Raw genomic sequence first — 26,499 nt, 5'->3', positions numbered from 1 at the left:
CAGTGCATGCCCATTCCCAAAAGTACCGGGAGTCATACACCAGTAGGCACACAGAAGTGCAAAGAAAGAAATAATAAAAACATTGGGCAAGCCTGGAGGTTAAGTATTATTATTACCTATATAGAGATGAGTATGTCATAGCACAGAGAGGCAACTTATGCACAAAACCACAGAGCACTTCAGTGACCATTGCTTTTCCCCACTGTTATGTATTAGTCTGTTTAGTTGAAACATGTTTTTATAAAAGGGAGAAAAATGTTATTGTTGTTTTTAACCAAAATGTAGATTTACGGTCTGCTCACTTGGGACTCTGCCTCAAGTCCTCCATCCTGCTTTTAATTTACTCTGGCAAACTAATTTCCATGAAGGTTTGTGCCAAAACGATGTTGAATGACAACTGTGTAATGATATCACAACTGGACTACTAGGGCTGCTAGGTCTACAAGCAAGTGGAGGGAACTTTCTTAAGCTCTGATGCTCTTACCTGTCCCGATATACATCACGTGGTAGAGCGTATCCTTCCCCTGAACAATATCAACCACCAGTTTGGAAAATCGAATGCTGTCCTGAGTCACGTATGGATCTACAGTCACCGGCTGCACGACATCATTCATCAGGAACAAGCGTTGTGCATCCTGCAGGACTCTCTCTGTCAGGTTCTCGTTAGGGCTGTCATCACTCAGCGTCCCACACTAAATATGGAAGACTAAACTTCAGTACCTGCATTTTCTCCCCACCCCAGCAGCCCAAGACAAAACCCTGAAATTCTTCTAGAAACCCATGTCCTGTTGATTTCCCCCGGAGCTGGGTCTGTGTGTGGGGTCACAGGATCAGGCCCTTAGCCTGATCTTAGGTCCTTAGCCTAGCTTTGGCCTGTAGCCCACTCTTAATAATTGTTTCTCCCAGCTGGTCCACTGAACACCAGCTGGTGTTTCATTCCCTTGTGATACCTGGAGCCAGCACACTAGGAGGGCAAAAGGCATTAACAAACCAAGGAGAAAAAGAAAGAATTAAAACTAGCTGTTGAAAGATGTAAAGCTAGCAGTGGAAAGAAAGTTTTTGGGGTAATACTTGAAGCATTTCAAATCATCTTCAGACTCTACCTGGCATCTCAGTCTGTACAATACATGAAAACTGGAGATTAAAAAAACTTCTGAAAAATGCATTTATTTTGCATTGAAGAACTCAACTTACCACACTGCTTTTCTCTTACATGCTCTCTTTTGAACAGACCACTCCGGCTTCATCTTAAGCAAGGCAGGTAAGGCACTAGCTCCCCCCTCCCACACACAGCTCTTCTATCCTCACAGTGAATGGCAGGTCAACCGGTGTCCCTCCATCCTCCAGCACCCCGGGGTTCACTGAGACAGGACTCAATGCCCTTGTGCATCCAGAATAGGGGGGAGAAGAGAGCTCATCTTCTGTTTTTTAAACACCAGTGTTAAGTCTTACCACATGGATAATGCTTTTTAAGGCCTGAGCTTCTCTCTCACACTAATCCCTAGAATCCAGCATTTTCAAAAGCCAGTGCAAGATTATACTCTCCATGCAGTTTTGTGGTCCATGTCAGTAGCCAGGGCTGGATCTTCACTTTTCCTACAAAGCCATGCATGGCGGGCAGAAGATTTATTACTCCAAAAGACAGCTGGGTGACTGATTATTTATCCTACCCAAGGCCATGGGAGTCAGTCGTACAACTAGAATTCCTGCCAAATCCCATATCCAGTCCATGGAGATCTTTGCTTCTCACTAATCACAGAAACATAGAATAGTTTGGGTTGCAAGGGACCTTTAAAGGCCACCTAGTCTAATCCCCCCTGCAATAAGCAGGGGCACCTTCAACTAGATCAGGTTGCTCAGAGCCCCATCCAACCTGACCTTGAACGTTTCCAGGGATGGGGCCTCCACAACCTCCTTGGGCAGCCTGTTCCAGTCTTTTACCACCCTCATCATAAAAGATTTCTTCCTTATATCAAGTCTAAATCTACCCTCTTTTAATTTAAAACCATTACTCCTTGTCCTGTTGCAACAGGCCCTACTAAAAAGTTTGTCCCCATCTTTCTTATAAGCCCGCTTTAAGTACTGCAAGGCTGTAAAAGGGTCTCCCCACAGCCTTCTCTTCTCCAGGCTGAACAACCCCAACCTCCTCAGCCTGTCCTCATAGGAGAGGTGCTCCAGCCCTCTGATCATTTTGTGGCCCTCCTCTGGACCCTCTACAGCACGTCCATGTCTTTCTTGTGCTGAGGGCTCCAGAGCTGGACACAGTACTCCAGGTCCAGGTGGGGTCTCACCAGAGCAGAGTAGAGAGGGAGAATCACCTCCCTAGACCTGCTGGCCACACTTCTTTTGATGCAGCCCAGGATACGATTGGCTTTCTGGGCTGCAAGTGCACATTGTTGGCTCCTGTCCAGCTTTTCATCCCCCAGTACCCCCAAGTCCTCCTCCTCAGGGCTGCTCTCAATCCTTTCACCCCCAGCCTGTAATGATACTGATGATACTGGGGGTTGCCCCAACCCAGGTGCAGGACCTTGCACTTGGCCTTTTTGATCCTCATGAGGTTCACACAGGCCCACTTCTCCTGCTTGTCCAGGTCCCTCTGGATGGCATCCTGCCCCTCAGGTGTGTCAACTGCACCACTCAGCTTGGTGTCATCTGCAAACTTGCCTATGTTGCACTCGATTCCACTGTCCATGTCATTGATGAAGATATTAAACAGCACTAGTCCCAGTACAGACCCCTGAGGGACACCACTTGTCACTGATTTCCATTTGGACATTGACCACTACCCTCTGGATGTGACCATCAACCAATTCCTCATCCACCGAATAGTCCATCCATCAAATCCATATCTCTCCAATTTAGAGAGAAGGATGCTGTGGGGGACCTTGTCAAAGGCCTGACAGAAGTCCAGATAGGTGACATCACTAAGTGATGTTCACACGTGAGTCATTTCACTTGAAGAAACCCACAAATTTCTTTTCCTTCGTTTTGGGTCCAGGTGTTTGGGCTTTCCTTGGAAGAGATGTTAGTATACTGTGTATTAGGATGTCAGTTTACAGCACTCCAGCTACACTGTACAAATTTCCCATGTGCATCGTCTCAATATGCATCAGAGCAACTCTTTGCAGTGTGGCTGCCTTTCTGAGGTGCACCATGCAGAGCTTCTCTTACAACGTGCTAAAATGAGTTGACAGGAATTTACTCACATTTACACTATAAATATGGATCCTAACAGCTGGTGTACTAAGCCCCACAATATTTTGGAGCTTGTGTGAACTAGGTGAACAGGGAGATACTAATTCCCACCACCTGTGAACAAGGCCTATTTTATCAACTTTAGCGCCTTCCTGAGTAGCCAAACTAAGGAAACCCCAATGGTTTCTCAATGTGTCCTCCAGCGGTCATTTTAATTTCATGACTGCCTCATCCCAAGTTCTAAAGAGTTTTTAGATCTCTCTCTTCTGCTGTCTCCTATACTCCTGGTTTACACTACTCTCTTGCTTTGGATGCTTTTCTCCCCACTCACTTTCCTTTCTAAAGCATCACTGAAGGAGGAGTCCCAGAGGCAGAAATGTCATTGTTGGTTTTGTTTTCTGTTCTCATCAAGTCACAGATAATCCTTTTGGTCTATTGGCAGCCTGTGTGCTGACACAGCACCCCTCTGGTTTGGTTTTATTTTGTTTTGTTCTAATTTCCTTATTATCTGCACTGCCCTGATCCTCTATACCCTTCAGTATTTCTCTTTCCTCTCTGCAAGAAAAAAAAACCAACTCTGGCATCCTTCCCTCATCGTCCTTTGTGAACACTGAGGCAAAAAAATTAATTTAATTTTTTTTGCAATATCTGCCTCTTCTGTCGCTAAATTATCCTTGTCATCTCCTAAAGGCCCTTCACTGACCTCTTGTTCCTCCTGTACTTGAAAAACATCTCAATCTCTTCTTGCAATCTTCCTTTTGTCCGCCACATACCTCCTTTTCCTTTCCTCATTTTCCTCTGACTCTTTTCTTTCATCTTGCTGCTGCAATCTTTGCACTCCACATTTTATCTGACACTTTTCACTACATGGAAATGCTTTCCAAAGTCCTCTTCTATTCCTCCTGGGTTAGCCCAGCAAGGGACAGAAAGTCCTTGATTCTCAGTTAGCCTTAATATTCCCTTTAAACTCAAAAAAAAAAAAAAAGAGAGAGAGAGAGAGAGAGAGAGAGAGAGAGGGCCTGGCCATGTTTGGCATGGCTGGCCCTTCAGTGAAGCTTTGTTTCTTGGTTTTGAGTGCACCAAGCTGAGGGGGTGACTGAGAGCCCAATCCTGCCCCGCCTTGTATAGGCAGAAGCCCTCACTTGGGTGCCATGAGGGAATTCAGGGGGAGAAATCAGGTTCCTCAGCAGGAACCCAAGCACATCTCTGCCTGCAGCGTGGGCCTGCCTCCCATCTGCTCTTGCTGTGATTTCAGGAGACTGCAAAGTCCTTTTTGGGAGGTCCTTGATATCACCAGCTTGAAGGCAGATGGCATTTGCAGGCAGCCTTAACAACTTTGCCATAATAAAGGAGAGCCAGATTCACACAATTGGGCTGAAAGGATTCACCGTGGGGAAGCACGGACAGGAAGGCAAGTCCATCCTCCCTAGGATTCCCCAGGTGGGAAGGGACTAAGCTGTAAAATGGACTCATGCTTCAGAAGACTCAGGTTTGCTGCGGCTGTCACACACATAATCTGCACTGCACTGACTGAATCTGGGCATAAAGCAGCTGAAGTTCTTCTATAATTTTCAAATTGGCCTTAACTCATAATCTTGGAAAAGTGCTCATTCATAAAAAAGAATTTTTTTTAAGATGAGAAGGAACCTGTGACTATCCTCATGTGTCCTCTTCCACCAGTAACTGCTGCTGTGTGTCCATAGCTTCTGGCTGAGCTACCTTGTCTCGGAAAGACATCCATCCTGCACTGAAATAATGCTAGCCTTAGGGGCCCTATCAAGTGATGGAAAATTCATCACATCCTTACACAGTCACAGTGGTTAATTACCTTTCTTGTTTAAAAAGATAAATTGTCACCATTCTGGTTTGACTTTGTCCAGCTTCAGCTTTCAATCCTTCCCAGTTTCGGTGGGGACATGGCTATTATGTCCCCTTGTGAGGATCACATTCTCGGAGTTCACGTGCCAGTGATGAGCATAACAGAGATGTAAATTATTAATTATTATAAATACTCTGAACATTCTTACTCTCATTAAACCATTCAATTTTTTGCCATGATTCCTGTGGTCTCAGTAACATGTGATAAGGAGTTCCACAGACTGAAACACTCATATATGTGGAGAAATACAATTTATCTGCACCATGGGTCTACCTAGAAAAAATGAGCCCCACACAAATCAACCCACTGGAGCGACAGAAGGTAAAAGGGACTGGAGTAAACTGAAGAGCAGCAGCAGTACCTGGAAATTAGGGATGGGGTTTAATGTTGGCAGCCAGGCTGATCTTGGGTTTTCTTGGTAACGGAAAGGGCCATTAAATGCCTGAGTAATGGCACTCAGATTGAAGGCACACACTGCTGAGGCAGCTATGCTGTTTCTGGAAAAGGGGAGAAAAAACTCAATTTAATCATTAGAACACTGACATTTTCATCATAACAGATATCAAACTCCACTCAAATAAAATACATGTAAATTGCTAGGTAGATGTACAGTGATACCAATCTCACAGGAAGTAAAAATGAATAAATAAATTGTAAAATGCAGATAGCTTGCATGATGATTTTGAGAACAAATTTTAAGCTTGATTTTAAAATGTCTGTGATTTAAGAGCCACAGAAGCAGTTCTGACAAGAAAGGTGAATACAGTTTAATTTGCATGGATTATTTGTGTCTGTCTTTTTTTTTTTTTATTTTAACAACCCGTCTATCTTTATTGATTACAAACAACCTAATTTTTAATCTCTTGGTGTTTCTTAAGGTGAAATTCTGTTTCTATAGGCTCCTGAACTCTTCAGCTATAAAATATATTCCCTATTTTTTTTATATATCTATGCACACATTCATGCACACATATGCAGGGGAAGGGGAAGGGTGACAGCACAAACCAGGCTGGTTGTTACAGCAGCTCAGCACACAAAAAGGTCTTGTTAATACATGAAAGCCTCTGTTTTCAATGATCACAGTTCACTTCTTTGTGTTCCCAGCTGGGAACAGCATCGGTCTTGGGCAGGCTGTTCACCACGCACGCACCAGCCAGGGGAGGCACGGCTAGGGAAATGCTATAGTAGGAAGGACTCCTTGGAGGGGAACTTGTTTTAGGGATGCTCCACTGCCCAGTCAGACTCACACACACATCAGTTGGCCTTTGCTGTCCCGTTTCACTCATGGAGGACCCATTTCTGCAAGGCCCTGAGCAGGCTCAGCTCCTTTTGCCTCAAGAGGGTTTGAGGGCACCTCCTAGACGGTGAGGGCACCTCAGGGAAGCCAGCCCAAAGAGGGACATTTGCTAAGTGCTAATTCAAAATTCAAACCTGCTCCCAGCTCTTCTCTTCCCCCCTGCCTTTTTCTTTTAAAGGAAAAGAACAATGTTTAGAGAAAAAGATATCAGAATAAAACTAAAAATAGGGCTAGCACAAGAGACTGACTCGTCATGGTGCCTTTTAAACAACCCAAGCCCTTCTGTGTGTATCTTTCTGCTAATTAAAGTGATTTGAATTCTCTGAAAAGAACACTTTTTTTTTTACTAAACCAATAATTACACTCTGTCGCACAAAAAAGCGCCTTGCTCCACAATCCCAGGCTGAAAGCAGAACAGATTCTTTCACAGCATATTTCTTCCAAGCAATACAACATCAGGAAGAACTTCTTGCTTTGCCTTCCCATTCTCCACTCCTACCCCTACCCCTTCCATCCCCGGAGTGATGGAGTAGCTCGCTTTGAACATGTCAAAGCAATGCCGGGTGAACCTTTCTCCACTTTTGTCTGAACACCACTGATGCAGTGCATGCTCACAGACGGCGGCGCTTAAGACAAAGCTAATGATGGATGACAAGTAAATGCCTTGAGGCACACATGGAAAAAAAAAAAGAGAATGAGAAAGAAAATGAAAAAGGAAAAGAAAGAATAAAATCCCACTAGTCTAACAAAAACACTTTTTTTAAAAAATGAAAGGTTTTTTTTAGGGCCCTGCTAAGGACTCCACAGTTTAGCCCTATCCCTTCGCTGAAGAGAGGAAAAGAAAGAAGTTTTCCATGAATCTGTGGCCCATTTTCCTTTCCACCTGTGGCCTGGCGTATTTCCCACCCCTCCCTATGAAGAGTTTGATCCCAGTCTCAAGCCAGTAACAGCAACTTGTGCAGCTGGCCCCTATGTTGTCCTGGTATGAATTGCAACCTCCTTTATTCCCACCTCCTACTTCCTGCGATTAACTAGGCGGTTTAGAGAATGGGTTAAGTTCAAGGAGTTTTAATGTTGTCTCTATTACCTCCCAGAAAAATTTTAATAAAAAATTCTTAAATATTTCATCAGCAGCTTCTCCTAAAAGCTCTCTTTCCTACTGATTCAGCTGGGTATAACACACATGAAGCAATAAATCTGTATGTGGGTGTCACCACATACACTAATACCCCTTTGTTATAGGATGACCCTAAATGCATTAAACATGATCTTTCCAAAATAAAAATACCTTTAAACAAAAAATCATAGTTTTGTGGTATATTGGTGTTCTGTATAAAGAAACTCAGAATGGAGCATACATCAACCCTCTTTGGTATGCAGAGCACATGCAGCATGATATAAGTCCCAGTGGAAGTTAAAATAATAATTACCATTATTTCTCTAGTCAGATGACAAATTGGAACATTTTCTCTTTGAACTCTCAGAAGAACATCATGTTGTAGACCCCAAACGCTACTTGATCTAATGTCAGCTATTAACAATAACTCATTTCTTCAATTACACAAACGTTACATATTACATTGTCTTCCAAAGATATAAGAGAGAACGTACACCTGTACTGTATGAAGACACTTAGGGGTAACCCAGAGGAATGGGTAACACTCATCATGTCTCATGTTAAACGTGGGAGACAGAAACAGCAGATGAGAACTCTTCCAACCAGAGGTAGCCTATGCATCCCCCTGTTATATTCCAAAAACTATACCAATTTGATGAATATAATGCAGTTATTAATAGTTTTCCTATTTCCAACTTCCGTTCTTGGCTGGATGAATGGACAAATGGATAGATAAAACATTACCACTATGGGCATAGAAGTCCTCTCTCACTGCACCAAAAAACCAAAGTGTCATCTCAAATGCTCAAAGCAGTAGCCAGGCTTCCTTTTAATGTTCACGAAGTTTGGCTAACATCCTTTAAATACTTTTAGAGAACAACTCATGCTTCTTTCAGTTCCAGGGCAGATTTTCCCTAAAGTCCACAGTCAAGGTGCAGAGCTCAATCATGTCTATTTTTTCTAGTTGCTTCTCCACTGGCTCACTTTTGGCTGACGTTGGCAGTGGTAGTGCAGAAACAAAACATGGAAAATGGATGAGGGTGGGTGGCCAAACACCTACCTACTTCTTGGCATTTATGAAGCGGGAATAACATTCAGGCACTGTTGAGTCTAATAGTAAAACACCCAACAGTGCTTTAGCTCAAGAAGTTGGGGCTGGTGCTTTCTGACTTCAAGGGCTGAAGTTCAAGCCCTGGCACAGCAGCAAGTGACACATTAAAATCAGAAGGCCTGTACTTGAGTGGGGCTTCACTTCTTTGGTTTGCTGTGGGCTTCTTGGGACCAGACCCTTATTCATATTGAACAGTACTCCATTGCACACAAAAACCCCAAAGAAGTTGGCTACCCAGCATGAGAAAGGCACTTCGCATCTTTGTCATGTAGAGTAAGATTTTCATTCTCTAGTTTACACATCAGGATAACACTCCCCTAGAGAACATGCATTATTGAAACTCAATACCATGAAGACTGGTTATAGCTTGAAAGTTATCATCCTAGCCTTGGGCTGCAGAGAAAAAGTTATTTGAGTTTTCCTGACTTAAAAATATACATTATGAGTTTTTTAATATATTTTTTAATTAACTCCTCTTCTTCTTTCTGCTTTCACAGCTACACTAAATCATTCCAATTACAAGTTTTTTCAATATGAAGCCAAGAAGAGATTATTACGAAGTTTCAGAAATCATGCCTTCCATTCGGAGTTCCAATGCTGCTTTTGATTTCTGGACCTGAAACAGTCTGTAGGAGAGGTACAGTCCCCCCTGGAAATGTCAAATGCTGTGTAGCCTGCATGACCTTACTTCTATAAAGTGTTGTTCAACAGCAATTTATGCTGTTTTCAGTCTAGGCTGTTGTGATCCCATCTGCCTCATTCTCCTCCTTCCAGTCCTTCTCTCCTAAGCATATGTACCTGTCCACCTCATGGGCCAGCCCCAGGGTTCACACAATTGTGTCAGACTGTCCAGGCATTTAACCTGGCTGAAAATTAATTACGTTTTCCTGTTGGGTCATTTTTAGACCAGCTCCCTGAACTACACAAGTAGCACTGCCACTACAAAGAGTCAGAATTCTGTCACAGCCCAGGTTTATATCAAATTAAGGTACCCTAGAATTGCACAGTCACCTTTTATGGACTCCAGGAATCTGTGAACCATGGATTGAAAACATCATCCTACAGGCTATGTTGCCATGATGGATAACACAAAGCTATCTATTCCTTCAAATTAACCAAAGGATCATTCAAAAATGAATCCTCAGACTGTCTAAGAAATCAGGATATTCTCAAGTCTCAGACTGCTGGGATAGAAGAAGGGCAGTAAAACCAGTGCAACTTACACATTAGTAGTGAAGACACCATAGATCAGATCTTGCTCAGGAAGGTAGAAGGTGCTTTGCAATTCGTTATAATAGAAAGGGATTTCTCCAGCACGGGAGCAGTTCAGCCTAGCCTTCATGAAAGTTGTCCATGTGTCCTCCAGCAAAAATCTCCCTCCGATATCATTTTTGCAAACCCTTGCCACACGAGAATACACTGTTTTCCCACAGTCATGTTCTACTGCATTCTCGCGGAAGAAGAAGTAGGTGAACAAACCGATGTCGTAGGCGGCAATAAAGTTAGGCTCTGAAAAACAAATATTTGAAGATATTTGTACAGGTCAGAAATCAATCCATGCTCACTGACTTGCTCAATGCATCGTGCTGCCAGCTCCCTTTATGCAGGCTGTCAAAGCTGGGACCGCAGGGAGTTGGGAGTCAGCAGGGGACATAAAAACACTAGATGGGAACAATGATATATGGGGATAGAGCTCTAGTTCCACTTTCAGATCGTGGAAAGACCCCATTGTTTCCCTACTTTATTGGCAAAGTTGCTACTGATTTCAGTGAAAGCAGAGTTCAGCACTTTGCATACTCATGACTACTCTCTGAACCTATACTCATTTTACAACATAAAGCCTTCCCCTTGGGTTCCTTCACCTATTCACTTCTGAAGCGCACCTTATGATGTGTTAAATGTGCTGCAAGCATCCGCCTGGTTCCCCAGGCTGCTGCACTGAAACATTCAACCTACTCTCCCAGCGCAATCACATCTGGCTTTTATCACAAAGCCTTTCCAGTTTCTAGGCACAAAAGATTATCTAATGTCCATAAAACAAAACCATTTTGTTTGTCTTCATAGACTGACAGTATTGAAGCAAGTTCTCCTTAATTCTTTTTCTCCTAGAATTATTGTTATTATTTTCACAAGAATTGAAAAGAACCTGGAATTGGTTTTGTAGTGAATATTTTAATTGGGTATTTAACAAAGCTTTACAGTGTACAGTCTTTTATCCCAACAGTTTCTTTGGCAAAGGGAAAAGATTGGCCAATGAATAATATTTGACTAAACAAAAAAAAACTCTCTTGGTTTTATACGGTGCTTTTACAATGCTCGTTTCTGAGTAATGCTCAAAGGAAGAAGAAAATAGAGAATTGCTTTAACACTGCAGCCCAGGAGTGAAAGGAGAAGACAGTCATGGCGGAGGGAAAGGAAGGCAGGCTGATGCTGCTGCAAGGCAGCTTTGGGAGGCAGATGATGGTACAGAGGTGAGCACACTGCAAAGCATCTCCCATCAAAGTTTCTCCTTCAAACAAACAGTGAAACTTAAAGGGACTGTTGTGATCACCAATCTGACCTTCTGTCTAACATGAACCAGAGAGTTTCACCCTGTAATTCCATCATTGGATCCTGTAACTAACAAGTGAATTAGACCACATCTTTTGAAGGAGATCTGATCTTACTGGACAATGTCAAATGGCTTTATATCCATCACTTTCCTCAGTGACTTGTTCAAATGACTGAAGACTGCCCCAGCTGCAAACTGCACTTCTTTTTCCATTTGACATTATCTGGTTTCAGCTTCCAATCACACGCTCTTGGCATGACTTGTCCGCTAGATTAAAGAACTTTATCCTGCCAGAAATCTTCTCTTGATGTAAGTACTTCCATATCATGAACAAAACACCTTTTATCTCCTTTTCAGAAAGATAAATAAATTGAGCTCCTTAAGTCTCTCACTGTGAGGCAGGCTTTCCAAGCTTCAAATCACTCCACGGCTCTTCTCTGAATCATCTTCAAGTTTTCTGTTTCTTGTTGAAAAGTGGCCAGAACAGGATGAAATTACTTCAATGTCACCAATGCTGTGCAAGGTTATAAATCCAAGAGTCATTAGTTTTTCCAATACAAACTAGAAACTCAGCTTCTGTTTGTCTTTCCTTAAACTGCCCTGTTCCAATATGACTTCCTTCTGAATTCTTCAGTCGTGTGCAGACAAGAGGCACATATTTCTAATGAGTGTGTATGGGTTACGTTGCTTCTTGGTCCTAATTCACAGTCTTGCCTGATGACATTCTTCTCCTAAAACTCTGGATCTCCATACTGACTCCAATCTGCCTGCAGAAGCCTAGTTCAGTCACACTAAGCTTCAGAGAGTGCACCATCCCACTGCTCATATCTTTGATTGAAAGGTCCTGAAATCCAATGGAAAGGTTCTGAATATCTTGTCAACTTACCTTCATCAAAGGAGAGAGGGGGAATATTGGGGTCTCCATCACTACAGTCTGCTCAGAGATGATGTGCTTTGCCCCAGACAGAAGGTGTGGAGTCAGTGCAGGAATTACTGGCTGAAATTCTGCTTGAATTACTGGATTCAGTTCTATAGCTTGCTTGATGCAAGGTATTATCACACTGGGGTAACAGCTGCTTTTAATAACTATAAATCCACAACAGCGTGAGTTTACATGGAAAATAACTCACTGTGAAATTTCTCATTTTCAGACTGATCTTCCACTGAAACCAACCATCTTCAGCTGAGTCAGTGAAAGTAGAGAGTGCTTAACACTGTGCAGAACTGGGTCAAAAATATGATGCTTTAAGTTCATTTTGATCTTCAAATCTTTGAGTGGTTTTCTTGTTAAAAGGATGTATTTGGTCATCTCACAAAACAGAGACCCATACATATATTAAGTAGTCTGTAAGACCCACCTTCCATATTCTAAAACAACTTCTCTGAAATACTTCCAGGCTATTTTTAAACATCTTCTAAGCTGCATCAATTATTGCACTGGAAGCCCTTCCTCATCGTAACTCTGGATCCCAATGTGAAAACAGAGGAGAAGGTTTACAAGCCTGCCAAGTTGACTTTAATACACCTCTCGCTCAGATATGACCCACATGACTTTACCATTGAGCCATTTGGAGTTGTATTGTGCTGTCCTAAGTGGGGGAACATTTCCAAGGCTGCGGTAAATAGCAGGATCCCGTCCAGAGAAATCAATTACAGTCGCAGCATAGAGTTCTCCTCGTGATGTAATCACAGCTGTCGAGTTATGCCGGGGGTCGTATGGGCACCGAGCCACTCCATTAATTCTGTCAATGATTTTGCTAAGATTTCCTACCTGTATTTAAAGGAGAGAGGAGAGAATTTAAAGAGTATCTGTCTGTCTTACTTGTATAGAGAATTCAGTTTGTCCATGATTACCTACGAGCAAACCCCTGATCTAAAAAAAACCAGGCAACTGTAAGAAAGTAATGCTAGTGATGACTAAATTTATCTCTACATCCATCGTTTGCCAATGTAAGAAGTTGTGCCCCAGCCTCACTGATCCTATTGCTTTCTAAGAAGGGTAATTCCCCTGCCAATAAAGCCTGTAGGCCCCAACCCACTTGGTGTAATCAGGTGCTCCTGCTGCTAGCACAGGTTCCTAACCTGCCATAGACACCTCCTGAATGTATACTGGCATTAAAAAATATAAAAATAAACGTTGCTTTGGACCTGCTCCTGCTTCCCTTGAATCCAAAGGGAGTTTTGTCATTTATTTTAAGGAAACATTTAAGTGTTCAGCTCAGGAGGTGCTCACAGCTAAGCCTGTCTATATTCCCAATTTTCAGCAGCACACCCAAGGGTTACATGAGCAGCACCCTGTCCAGATCCAGCTCACACAAAACACAAGTTTTCTGCTCCCCACTGCCCCAGAACAGCCCAAAGGGGCCCAAAGAACAAACCCAAAACTATTTCAGATCAGCTACATTTGGAACATATTCTCTGCAGCCACGATGCCCTGCCAAACAACTGGCCTTCCCCAGACCACGTATCCAGCCCTCTCCATCACTGCAAAAGAGGCAAAACAGACCTGTCGACTGGAACACACAGGCGAAAAGGCATTTGTACCACAGGTAAAAACCTTCTTGCCATAAACAATCAGCACACGGACATAGTTCTGGCACTCTTCCTATAGAGACACAAGACAGAAACAAAGGATTTTTGAAAAGGAGGCTGTGGGGTTATTTCTTACATTAAAAAATTACCTGTATTGCAGCTGGAATACACCTTCCTTAGCTCTAACTCAGACTGAGGTTTGTTGCATCAAGCAGTGCACAGCTGTACAGAACTAGTTGTCTAAGAGAGCAAGCCCAATTTGCTGGTTATTTCTCTAATCATAGCCCTGCACAGTCCCTAGATACGATGTTATCCATCAGGTTGACTCTGTACTAGCTACACAAGTGCCTCTTTCTGTGTTCTGCTTAGATCAGAGGAGGAATCCTTCTTCTTTTCATTATGATACTTCTGACCTATTTTACCCAGTAATGCTGCAGCTTAGAAAACGTTACCCAGACACAAACTCCAGTGAAGGACAGCGGGTCCATCTGCGCTATAATTCAGACCAGTGCCAGCAGGAAAATAGCAGGAACTCCTCCTTAATAGGCCAGGCTGGTCAGGAGAATCTTGTGCTTGAACAGATTGTTACTTCCTGCCTCCCACAAGGATTGTGTGCTCAGGATTTTCCATGGTAGAAGGAGTTTCTCTCTTAGGCCAGGCCAGTGAGAAATAACAAATCTCCTCTTCTCAACTGCATGACCATTTGGTGGTACAAATAGGCAAGTCCCTCTACACACCAGTCCCCAAAGGTGTGGGGCTCCAGACACCCCATGCTGGGGTGGGGGTGGCAGCACAAAGCTGCATTTGGATGCTTTTGGCTTTTTTCCTCCCCAGAAAAATCTCCTTCATGTTGTTGGAAAGAACCACAGTGTCTCTTTCTCCCCACAGCCTTATACTCAGAGACCTGTGGACTGCAGATCAGGCTACCTGAGCATCTTCAGGTAGTTAAGCCATTGAGGAGGAAGAGGCCACATAAGGCAGGAACTTTCTAACATGACACACAAGGAATAGGAGGTACAGGACCAGCCGTCGCGCTCCCACAGGCAGTGCAAGAAAGTCGAATGCAGCCTACCCCAAGGTTCACCCAAACAGCCTACATGAAAGATGCACTCCAAGCCTGGCACCAGCCTGCCTGCCCTGGGCTCTGAGGCCACCTCAGAGGAAAGGATATGAGCAACGGCTAATGACTAGCACCCACAGGGCTCCAAGCAAAGAATGTATATTCCATTCTACTGTAAACATAAAAGGAAACTTGTTAAAAAATAACAGCTATGCAGGGTTATCCTAGCTGCTTTGCTTTCCTCCCTCCAATAGATCATAATTTGCCACTAAGCTGAGCCTACAGCTGCAGACACTGCTGCTGCTTCTGTAAGCAGCAATCACTCTGCGAGCCTCCCTGTCTCACAGCGCTCCATGCTGTTGATCATTTCCCTGAAGACTTCATTTGCAAGATTTAGCAGTGTAAAAACACTCCCTATGATCTGGAAAGGAAGAGGCTTGCTCAGCTGGATTACGTGCTACCTCCTTTCATTGCTGTATGGAAATCATCTCGTTGAAGTATGGCATTTAGCGAAAACCCACCAGCGTTAACCACAGACAAGCGACTGCATGGGCATGACGTGGGTCTTGCTTTTGAATGGAGAAGATCAGAGGGGCTGCACTCCAGAGCCAGCCCAGGAGCACTTGCCCAGGCTGGGGAAGAGGCTACAGAGAGCCACGGAGCAGGTGCTGCCAGTCTTGAGTCTCAACAGGGGTATCAGGGATCAGATACATAATGCCTGGCACTGAAAATGAGAGCTTGAATTCATAGCAGGGTCGATTCAGTACTTCTTATTTCAGAAGCAGATCAGTCATGGTGACTGTGCATCAGTCTATCAAACAGGACCCTGAGAAACACTGTCCCCCCTGCTGTGTGTTGAGAATAGAGGTCTCATCGCTCCCTTTAATAAAATGAAAGACTCTCCAGCCTTTCTGCCCTATCCCATCATTGTTACATGGTGCTGTGAGCCCTGTTAGTTACTCCCTGTTCTAGAGATGTGTGCATTTCATGAGTGGGTTAAGTAATTCCCTTCTGTAGAGCACAGTTATTCAATCCCACATAATATTAGGACCACTATATATTTAACTGCAAAGTACTAGAAATTCTTGAGGGGATGCTATGAAAAAAAGGTATGGGCTCCTCTCCCAGCAGGATTTTGTTTTCAGAATATGACTGACTTGACATTTAACCCAGAATGCAGCTCTGTACCCAAATCTCACAGAATAAGAGAGTATGCACCTGCTCCCCCTCCACATCCACTTTGCTCTGCTCTGTGCAGAGTCTGAGCATAGCTTCTGACCTAAACCAGCTAATACCATATATGTTACCGGACCCTTTCCTGCCCAGGTACTTTAGTATATTCCTAATCAAAATTCTCTCCTGCAGAACTCTAAAATCCTAATTTGCAGAATTTCCTTCTTTGCACAGAGCTATATTATAGATTAACAAACTTCTATTTATATAAAAATCTTCCCAGCTGAGAAGATAGCACACAAAAAAGAATGTCTCTGTGAGGTCATATGTTGTATGGTCTTCTGCAGTCTACTGGCTGCGATGCATCTGTTGCACTCATTATTCCAAGGCACAGTCGCCTGGGTTGGTAGGGATGCTGGAAGCTGGTAAAGTATTGTGTTATTTTAGCCTAATAAAGCATTGTTTTATTTGTACCCATTCAGTCCAAAGCAGGAGTTATTTATTGAAACAGAGGGGAAACCATACTGAGCAAAGATATCTGCTGCTGTCTAAACCTGCACCAGAATATTTAATCCGTGACTTCCAGCCCATTTCTAACTCCTCTGGCAAAGAGCAAAAGAGCACAGTCAATATGGATGAGGTGTTAGATTGGAAACATTTGACAGCTGATGCTTTTCAGGGAACTGGATACACCAAGCCCACTAATTATTTCACTGGCTCTAAGAACCAGAAACTGGGGTGACTAGTGGATGATTTCCACTCTGCTTAGACAACGATGCCTCTAGGTGCAGGCCACATCCAACCGTAGTTATTCCTATGAATTAGCTGAGTAGGCGTTTTCCCTGGACCTGCCTTACTGACGCTAGTAACAGCACTCCATGCTCCTCTAGGAAGGGCAAACATAATATGTAGGTTTAATCCACTGGTGTCAAAGCAATTTATACAGCTTTAAGTAATGTTCTGAAACAGATGTGCATTATCTGCCCTGTTCCCAGTTGTCTTCTGAGCAACCTGATCTAATTGAAGATGTCCCAGCTCACTGCAGGGGGGTTGGACTAGGTGACCTCTAAAGGTCCCTTCCAACCTAAACCAGTCTATGATTCTATGGTTCTCTCAGCTGGGTGAATCAAAACACACAGGTGCTAAAGGTTTTGCCATGGTGACACTGAGTCAGAGGAGATTCTGAAGGACAGCAACAAAGATGTAGCTACTAGACCCCACCTCTCTAGCCTGCCTGGCTTCAAGAGGAATGCTGTGCTCATCTGGCATTTCTTATTGCCATACCTGCTATCAGTCAAGTCAGTCTATGAAAACTTCCAACCAAAGCAAAGAAGAAGCCAAACCACTTAAATGCTCCAGCTTGCAGGATGTTTTGTCAAGACACTGTTGGTGAGATTTACACTAGATCCTCTTTCTACCCTATTCTCAAAATAACTAGCAGGAAACAGCCTCCTCTCTGTGTTACTTAACCAGCCTAGATTTGCTCTGAAAAGTCATTCAACACACTGCTGTCTGCAACAATTCACAGCTGAGGCAACTGGTTAGTAAGATGATCTCACAAACCCCTACAGAAATTAGCTATTTAATGTAGTTTCTTCCATGTGACCGGAAAACTCTAGGCCTGCAGGAGGCAAAATTCAAACTGGCTTTAAAATAGCCAGAAAATCTGGCAAGCTTGAACCCAACTCCGTCCAGACAAGACAATATTTGGATCCTGCTCTCACATTATGGAGCAGACAGTTAGATCTGTGTATGATCAGTCTGCAAATCTCATCACCAGAAGATATTATTGGGATCAAGAGATTAAGGATTTAAATAAAGGGAGAAGACTGGGTATTTATATGGTTAATGAGAATAACCCAGTTGTATTAGTTGGGATTATTATTAAATATATGGCAGGGCTGATAAAACCCTTTGGCTCATCATCAGAGCATTAAGCATATCTCCAATTTTCCTATGAATTGCATGTTACCCACTTTAGGGTTCTCCTTCCTTCCTCAGAATTACCTGGTACCGGTCACTTGTTGAGATAAGACCTTAAATCGAGCAGATACCACTTTTTCTCCAGTCTAGTGACCCTTGTTTTCCTGGAAAGGAAGAGTACATGACTAATGCTCAACCCTGCAGGGCAAAGGGTCTCACGGTCGCTAAGAGAATGAACTGCTGAAGCCTCTCCCTCCCAGCCCCCCTCAGTTTAAGCCTATCCTCATTCGTTGTGGTTTTTGCAACCTTTAAATTTAAATGCATCTGTCTGCGAGTTCTGTAATGTCCACAACTGTAGACAGGACCAGGCCTCTTTCTAGCTCATACAGATGTCAGGCTGCTTTGAAAGCACATTTCAAACGCAAGAATCAAGAGTGGTGCCCTGTTACTCCCTTCATTCATGTGGACAGATCAGCAAATGGAGGGGCTGAACTCCTGCCAGCTTCGGCTTGAGGTAAAATTCAAAAAGACATTGTCAGGATGCTGCAAATAAGCCAGCTATAGGTGCTTCTTGAGTCGTTTCATCTGTCATCTCTGAACACTGGAGTTCTGTAATGTTGTAAGCCCTTAATCTCATTGTACAAACGTATTTTTCTTTGAAATCATAACCATATATAGGCACTACTTTAATTGCCCTTTTACTTGGAATAAACCACTCAAGTCCTGTTTTGAGAGATCTCCTTTTTAATTTTTTTTTTTAGGCTAACACTATTTCATCACATACTGAAATATTTTACTCATAGATTAAAACCACAGTTACATGCTGTTTGAGAAAAATAGCTGTTTCAGATGTCTGTTGTCCTCAGTAAAGAAACACAGACTCCTGGAGCACAACCTGCAGTTCAGAGATCAGCCAGCAGAACTCCATGTTACCCCTTCAACAACGTTTTAGAGTGCCGCAAACATTTATCTGTTGCAGTTCATCCCAGTTTGTTAAAAAATAATCAAGACCTAACATGTTCTTGAGCACTGTTATTAACACACTTTCCGATATCTATATTTATTTCTTTGGACAAACAATTCTATTAATCAGTTTAAGCCAATACCCTGACCAAGCTGTCTTTCTCCTTTGAGTGTAATAGGTAGCAAAGAGAATTGCTAATGATTTTTCCAGCCAAGTTTTCTTTAATGGACTTCAAATCAAATTTCAAGGCTGATTCTGCATTGATAGCTTAGCAGAAGTACTAAGAATGCAGGTTCAGGTCTCTAGCAACAGTTACAAAGGGGGAAAAAATATCTGACCACATACCAGTTATTTCTGTTTGTCTGGGGATTTATGAGATGCCTGTCCTACCTGGATGCCTATTATTTGTAAGTGGCATGGAGATTCCCAGCTCCACTAGATAACCAGAGGGCACGTCCTCTGTGTGACACAGAGCCACCCGAAGGCCTGAAACGGCAGATTCCTCCATTAGCGCCAAACCCATATAGGTGGGCTCCATCCTTGGCTAGGCTTTCCCTGTAATCTTGTGTGAATCATAAGACCCCCCAGTATCAGGGCATCATACAGGAAAAGGAAGAAACTATACTGGCAGTATGGCGGGACAACCAGTAGCTGGATGCCTATCAGACATTCCCCTGTTTCTTTCTTGCTCCAGAAATATTAATAGTGCCTCATCTTTCTCCTGGCTACACAAAGCTCTTAGGACAGCATGTCAAAGCTGTAAGATCACTGCCATTTTCGCAAATGGTTCCCTTTCACTTTTTGAAATGACAGTGTGCTGCTTTTGGAAGGTTAACGAATAATTCAGTGCTTAGACAAGAGAAAGACCAAAGTGCTCTTGTTTAGAAAGCCACAGCTTTCCACGCCAGGCAAAATTCCTTAGATGTGGTGGGTGTGGACTGTTACGCAGAAACAAACCAATTACAATCTAGAAGCCAAGCAACTCCTAATGAAATTAAATACACCTCTTCCCCTTCTGCTCTCTCCATCATTCATTTTAACTGCAACCTCTCAGTGATATCATTTGGAAGACAGAAAGAAAGGCAGCATAACACTGACTTTGTTCTCTCCGTTGTCTCTCAGTAATGTGATGTTTTCCAGGGGACAGTTTTAAGGTATTGATCAGTATACATTTTATAAATGCTGCAAAAGTAAGAATGATTACTCTTGGAAGCCTGCACGGATCTCCAGAGACGTGGCAAAAAAAGCATATACAATTCTTTCAGGAAACCACAAGTTTTGGTTGCTAAATATGACATAAATGAAAGACTTTTCTGAGGTGTGTTTTTTTTTATGTACCACACGACATATTGTGGAGAGTTAATTTTAAGATCAGGTTCAAGAACATATACATTAATGGACAAAAATCTGATAAATTACTGAACTGAAAAAAGTCCTCAGGGTGAAATAATTCACAAACTTGCTACTCTAGGAGGGCCCCAGAATGGGTGGTACTAGCCCAGTATCAACATTTTTCTTAACAAACATTTGTGGATAACCCAGATATTACAAAAATAGTAACTACCAGTGAGGCCAACACCTCACTATATATATAGCGATATACACTAGGCTGGTAAGATGGACCCAGCAAACAAAATACATTTTTGTAAGATATAATGCATTAAAGAGCAAGAAACAAAAGGGCTCCATGTATAGACTCGGAGATTACATCCCAAGACTAGCAACTGTGAAAAGGATTTAGTGGTCACAGTGGCTAGGTAATTCTGCATGATCTCCTATGACAGAAAAGCTTACGAAACTGTCAGATGTATGAATAGAGGAAGGTGAATAAGAGGTGGAAGACTGTTTTAATCACATCTAGGCGTTAGAGAGATTGACAAGAGAATACAGGTGAAAAATTGGAGTGTGCAGAAAACAGACACAAAAAATATTCAAGGGCAGCAGAAAAATGACTTAGAGGAAGAGGCTTGGAGAACTCAGGTTTTTACATTAGCAAAAATCCTAAGTACTGATTTGACAAGAGCATGTAAGTGCCTTTGTAAAAAATAAATATTGGTAACTAACAGGCTCTTTAGTCTAGCAGAGAAGGACCCATCCATTCAAAACTGAAGCCAGATCCAAAGAGGAAATAAAGTAAATGTTGTTAACAGGGAAGGTGATCTGCCATTAGAACAAGCCAGCAAAGCACACAGTCAGCCCATTTGCTTCAGGCCTTCAGTTCAAAACTTTTGGCCTTCCTCAGAAAGGTACAGCAGCCACACACAAGTTACGGAGCGCAATTTAGGAATAAGCAGGTTAAATTTGTGGCCAGAGCTACACAGGGTGTCAGAAGAAATGACCTAATGTACCTCCTAACCTCAAATCTGGGACCCAGATTTCTCATCTCCCTTTTCTCTGGCCAATAGGTACTCAAACACAGAGTAACCATCATGCCGTAATAACTACAATTCAGTGATATGCATTTTGTGGCTTTTATTCTTGCACTTTTTATTTCCCTTTTGGTAAAGCTCTACGAATTTCAGAAGATATTTTCTAAGCAGCAGGAAGAATCTGATGTAGATACTCAACAAGCACAAGAATGAAGGGGAAAAAGGCATTTTAATACGGTAGGTGGCTTTGCAAACCTCGCCCTAAAACACATATATTATTAAATCAGCAAGGAAAATGGACCAGTCATATAACTTACGCAAACTACACTGTGAATTAATATAAGAGCCAAAGGTCCTCCTTATTTCTGGTCTCCATCACCACAAATCTAAGTGCCTGACAAGCCATAACATATTTATCATCAAATCATCTGTGCTAGGTAGAAAATTGCCATTAGTCAAGTTTTGAAAAAGAAGAGGTGAGGCAGGCAGAGCTCTACCACCATTACACAGCAGAATCAGAAATGTTCATATTAGTGCTGCCCTCACTTGCTGCATTTACTCGGCCAGGGGCAGAGATGCTTGGTCAGAGCTGAACTTCTTAGCTCGAGTAGAGTACTTCACCAGCTGGTTAGGCTAAACTCAATGTTTTAGGAACCAGATCTAAGTCATTTCTCTGCAGTGTAACAAATAATGAATGAGTAGACTCCCCCCAGGAAGGGCTCATCCATGGACACACAGGCTAGAGTAGATACAGACTTGGGAGATCTGAGTTTACTTAGCTACTGAAGAATCCTCCTGCCTTTGTTTGTAGCTTCATATCTTCTCGTTAGACTCTTAGTCAACACCTCTGTGTGGCATTTATTGTATGTCAAGTAGTGTCTAACAATCTGCTTAATTATTGTTCCTCAGAACTTCACACCCATGGCCACTGCGCCCACCAGACAATTTCAAGCTCTGGATCACAATCAGCATAAACTCAGCTGTTCAGAGCATTATCCTCAGGAAATTTTGGCAAACTCTTTGCAGTGTGAGGAGGCAGCAGCAGCAAAGATACTCAGACCATCGCTTTCTTTTGGCATGACAGTAAAAAAGATAAATTGAAATTATCCTAGAATTTGTTCAGTCAAATGCATGGTTTTATCCAGGGGTTGACAAAATAATTCTAGGTTATAAATTCAAATTCTTCGTGAACAATGGGATACCATTTAAATCTCACAAACTTTACAATGGAAGAAAAGAGCAAAATCCTTTATTTACACATTTTAAAGTACAAAGACTCCAAATTCAAAAATTCTTCAAGTCTTGGGTTTTGGAGGTTTTTAATTTTGTTCAGCTTCTGTTGGACTCTTGTCTAGTGGCTGTCCATTTTTGGTGTTCACCTAACTCAGCCCATTTTGCCTCCAGGATGTTCTCCTGGATAACATATATCCTTCATGAAAACATGTTCTAGGATACCCGTACTCCTATTCTCCAAAGCTACATTAAGCAAATTGTTGTCTAGCAATCAAAATTCAAGCTAGCTTTTTTGCGTATATACCAGTTAATACAGTAATCACATAAAGTTTATCATATAAAATGAACAGGGCCAATGGAAAATCATATAATCCTGTGTTTAAAGCACTGAACTGGAGCTTGGCAGAATTCCAGCGTTTTGGGCCAGCCACACAATCACTCTCTGCTTGACCGTCCAAGTCTAAGCAATGATCACGCTTATCCTTTCTTATCCTTTGTCCAGCTTCTTTGGTTTAGACTGAGAACTCTTTGTGATGTAGTACTAAGGACAATAGGACACCCTCTCAGTTGAGGCCTGAAGATTTTTGAACCATACCAACGTCATATTTGAAAAATAAAAATATTTCCTGCTTTTAGATAGACGGCTTTGTTTTAGCTTCTCAGAAGAGGGGCAGAAAGGACCTGTGTTTGGATCAGAAATGTCTTAAAATTCCAGACTTCTGGGACAGCATGTTTTGGCTCAAGCAATTCTTGCTTTAAACTGCACTTTAGCAGACTGCACCTGCCTCCAGAGGACCTCTGAGGTATGCCACCTGAACAGACTGCAGTGTGCTAGCAGATTCAACTCCCATCTTCAAGCAAATTATACAAAGATGAAGTCTAACTGCAAACAAGCATCGAAGCCCACGTGGCCGAATGCCAGCGCTCACTGCTGAGTACCGAGACTAAGCCAACCTGCCCAGCCTCAGACTCCACTGCAAGATGTTACCCCTGGCTTGCCACCACCCTGCTCCCAGATGTGTCACAAACTGTGTCCTCTCCAGCAGTGAAATCACCTTTAAATTCCATGCAGAGTAAGTCTAATAACTTGGACAGGGGGTGTTTGAAATGGCTTGCTCAGTGGTGCTTATACACTCGTGATGGTGGATCTAAGCTGCTGCAAATTTACAAGCTCAAGCTGGTGTCAGATGCTCCCTGTGTGGATTTCACATGATGCAAACAAATTTACCCACAGCATCACTGTAGCAAAGCAAAACTTACCTCTGTTTTCCCTTTACTTTGACAGGACCTCCTGGTGTCTTCATCTGAAACCCATGCTGTTGCCTGAGAAACCAAAATGCACAAGTCACATGACAATGCCACCAACCACCATGTCTGGAGACTCCCAAAGCAAGAGCAAGTATCTCCAGCCAATTTACACAGCCCAATTTAAAAGCAGCGTAGTGACAGTAAACATGTATCTCGCCCCCACTGTGCTCACAGTGCACACAAATGATAAATAGATGAGAAGTCCAGTGGCAGAAGCAACTGGAATGTTAACAGAGGACAGACTTTAATTTACATGTAAATACAAATTCTGATCATCATTCAGCTGGAAAGTCCAAGACACAAGCCCCATAACACTGAGCTAACACCCTTTTTCAGAGCAGACAGCGCTGTATAAAACCACCAGTTTTCATCACCAAAGTGAAAACCTCCCCTGCGCCAACATCCAGTTCTGCACAAATCTGCTGGTCTCCTTAAATTCACCCACGAGATTATCACCTGGAGCAAAGTGAGCTGTTTAAAACAACAACTGGGAACTGACAGGTGAAACCCAGAGAGACGGGAAGTGGGGAGAAAGGCTGGATGGTGATTCGTGATGCCACACAAGTGGGGTCAGATCCTGAGCTGGAGTAAAACACATTAGGGCTGAGGGCACTATTGACTGGGGGGCTGCAAGACCTGGACCAAGAGCACACGGGATCCCTGGTTGGCTCTGACTCCTTCGGAGCCAAAAGGCCCCTTCCTTCGCAAGAAAAGTCAAGACCAGCACAGCTGCATTAGAAAGAATGTTTAGATGTAAAATATTCAGCAACATGCCCAACCATTCAGTGCGCTCTGTGATTTTCCTCCCTTCAGCACTTTTTTAAAATAGTCCTAACAAATTCAAGCAGGTATTGTTAGCTGGAGGTGAAAATACATATAAACATCCATACTATACATAATACATCATTCTGTGTTCAAGAAAAATAGCTCTGTTACCTAGGGAAAGGCCAGGCTTGCAAAGTTCAGATACAGATCCAAAGCTCCCCTAAAAGAGCCAGGATTTCTTTGTTTTTCCCCAGCCCATTACCAACACAGGAAATGGCTTCAAAGTTCGGTCCGGATCTGAACTCTTCTTGAACCTTCTCACTGCAGCCAATATATTTTTTTTAAACTCTGGGCTTCCATAGAAATTGTCCCCTTGACACATGATAAATCCTGGTTTTTGCAGGAGAAAGATGGAAGACCAGTAAGCAGAGATCAGTTTTCCCACCCCCAGCTCAGGTCCATGAAGACGCTTGCCCAGAACCGCAAGAAATGTCACCACCCAGGAAATGCATTTATACACAACACCGGGGGAAGGGATATTTCTAACTCACTCGGAAAAAATGGTATCTTCTCCACAAGCTGAGCATTCAGTTTCATTTGGCTTGAAGTAGGATTTTATGAGCACAGGCAAATATCTGGTGGGAGAAGGGAAGAACACAGATCTTTCCCTGGAAGTCGCTTGGGAAATACCTCCCAATCCAGGCTGAAGGCCAAAAGCTTGTGCCTCAGAAGTGTTTTTGTGAAAGCTGGGATAAGTCTTTGCTGGAAAGGATCATTCAGCCACATCCTGAGAGGGGATATGTCACTGGATGAGAGAGCTCATGTTGATAAGCCATCACAGGAGAGCCGGGAATTTTAACCGGTGACTCCCAGGAGCCCTTGATATCTGCAAAACAACTGTGCAGCAGCATTTTGATCCCTAGTCCCAAGTCTAGCCCATATTCATCTAACCACAGTATTCTTGCACGTTGGATCAATTTTTGGCAACCTTAATAAAAAAAAAATTCCAGAAAAGGGACACGTGATTAGGTAGCTCTTCTTCCCATTTCAAAAACAGATCATAATTTCTTGACAGGACAAATTTAAAACAAAAATTGTTGGTTACTTCAGCAATCAATGCTGCTTCCCTGCAAATATTCTGGGTCTTCTGGGATTGCAGCAACACAAGAGAAGAATTTGGCCTCCTAGGGGACACCTTGGTTTTCCTGCCAGGCACCTGCACCACAGAGCTTTGAGGCACGTTGTAAATACAGCTCATGTCAGAGCACTGGTCCCCTCCAGCTGCGTTCTCGGTGCCTAAATGTTTTGGGTTTTTTTTATTAGGCAACACTGCCCTTCAGCTTTCTGAAGCACTACCTTGATGAGTCTAGTGATAACAGAAGTTCTTGGTGATGGCCCAAATTATAGGAACATGTTGTTTGTGACTGCACCATTAGTCAGGGTGCACTTCATTAGAGCTAAGAGGATAATTAAGCAATATGGCAATCCACAGCATGTTTTACAAGTCCCACACACGTCTTTGGTGGGACAGGGAGGAGCTAATTTGAGGGCTGAGTAACTCCAATGTCCTCTAGTGACTCGAAGAAAATATTCATAACCCTGCAAAGCAGAACATCTCGTCAAATATAAAAATATAATTGCGAAGCCAAGCAGCTAATGTGTGTTTAAAAAATTGTGCTGCAAGGTATGAATACGCATCAGTCAGCTGACCTACAGCCTAGACAAGTCCTTCTGTTGGGCTCCCAGGACACTTCTGTGGTCATGGCCTTTGGGGTGGACCTGGTAAGAGGTCCTGGGCAGGCTCAGACGTCTGAGCTTGGGACTTTCACATGAGCTTTCCAGCATTGTTTGGTTTCTTTACTTGACTGATCAGCCATCTTTTCAGAACAAAAATGTCCCACTCTTGTGAAGTCTGTTGTCTTGGGCTTCTCTGTGCAAACTCCCTGTGTAATGCTGGTGCTTTACTTCTTGCACCTCACTGGTATGTTGAACCCAAGCCTCTCCTTCCCAGATGAAATTTTC

At 42.9% G+C, this 26,499-nt stretch overlaps 1 protein-coding gene across 6 annotated transcripts in view; it reads right to left on the bottom strand.

Moving 5' to 3' along the window:
• The window catches only part of SEMA5B (semaphorin 5B), a 274,422-nt gene that overhangs the window by 54,185 nt on the left and 193,738 nt on the right, over positions 1-26,499 (bottom strand). For all 6 annotated transcript variants that reach the window (XM_075093032.1, XM_075093033.1, XM_075093034.1 and 3 more), the window contains 6 exons: positions 23,665-23,727; positions 13,657-13,755; positions 12,708-12,921; positions 9,823-10,108; positions 5,436-5,571; positions 485-692 (listed from right to left, as the gene is read on the bottom strand). In XM_075093032.1, coding sequence (XP_074949133.1) covers positions 485-692; positions 5,436-5,571; positions 9,823-10,108; positions 12,708-12,921; positions 13,657-13,755; positions 23,665-23,727 — 1,006 coding nt within the window. The remainder of the gene's footprint in view (positions 1-484; positions 693-5,435; positions 5,572-9,822; positions 10,109-12,707; positions 12,922-13,656; positions 13,756-23,664; positions 23,728-26,499) is intronic.

This window comes from Phalacrocorax aristotelis, chromosome 5 (assembly GCF_949628215.1).
Source record: "Phalacrocorax aristotelis chromosome 5, bGulAri2.1, whole genome shotgun sequence".
NCBI classification, from domain to species: Eukaryota; Metazoa; Chordata; class Aves; order Suliformes; family Phalacrocoracidae; genus Phalacrocorax; species Phalacrocorax aristotelis.
Note: the sequence above shows the minus strand (reverse complement) of the source record. Positions and strands in the feature narration are given on the sequence as shown.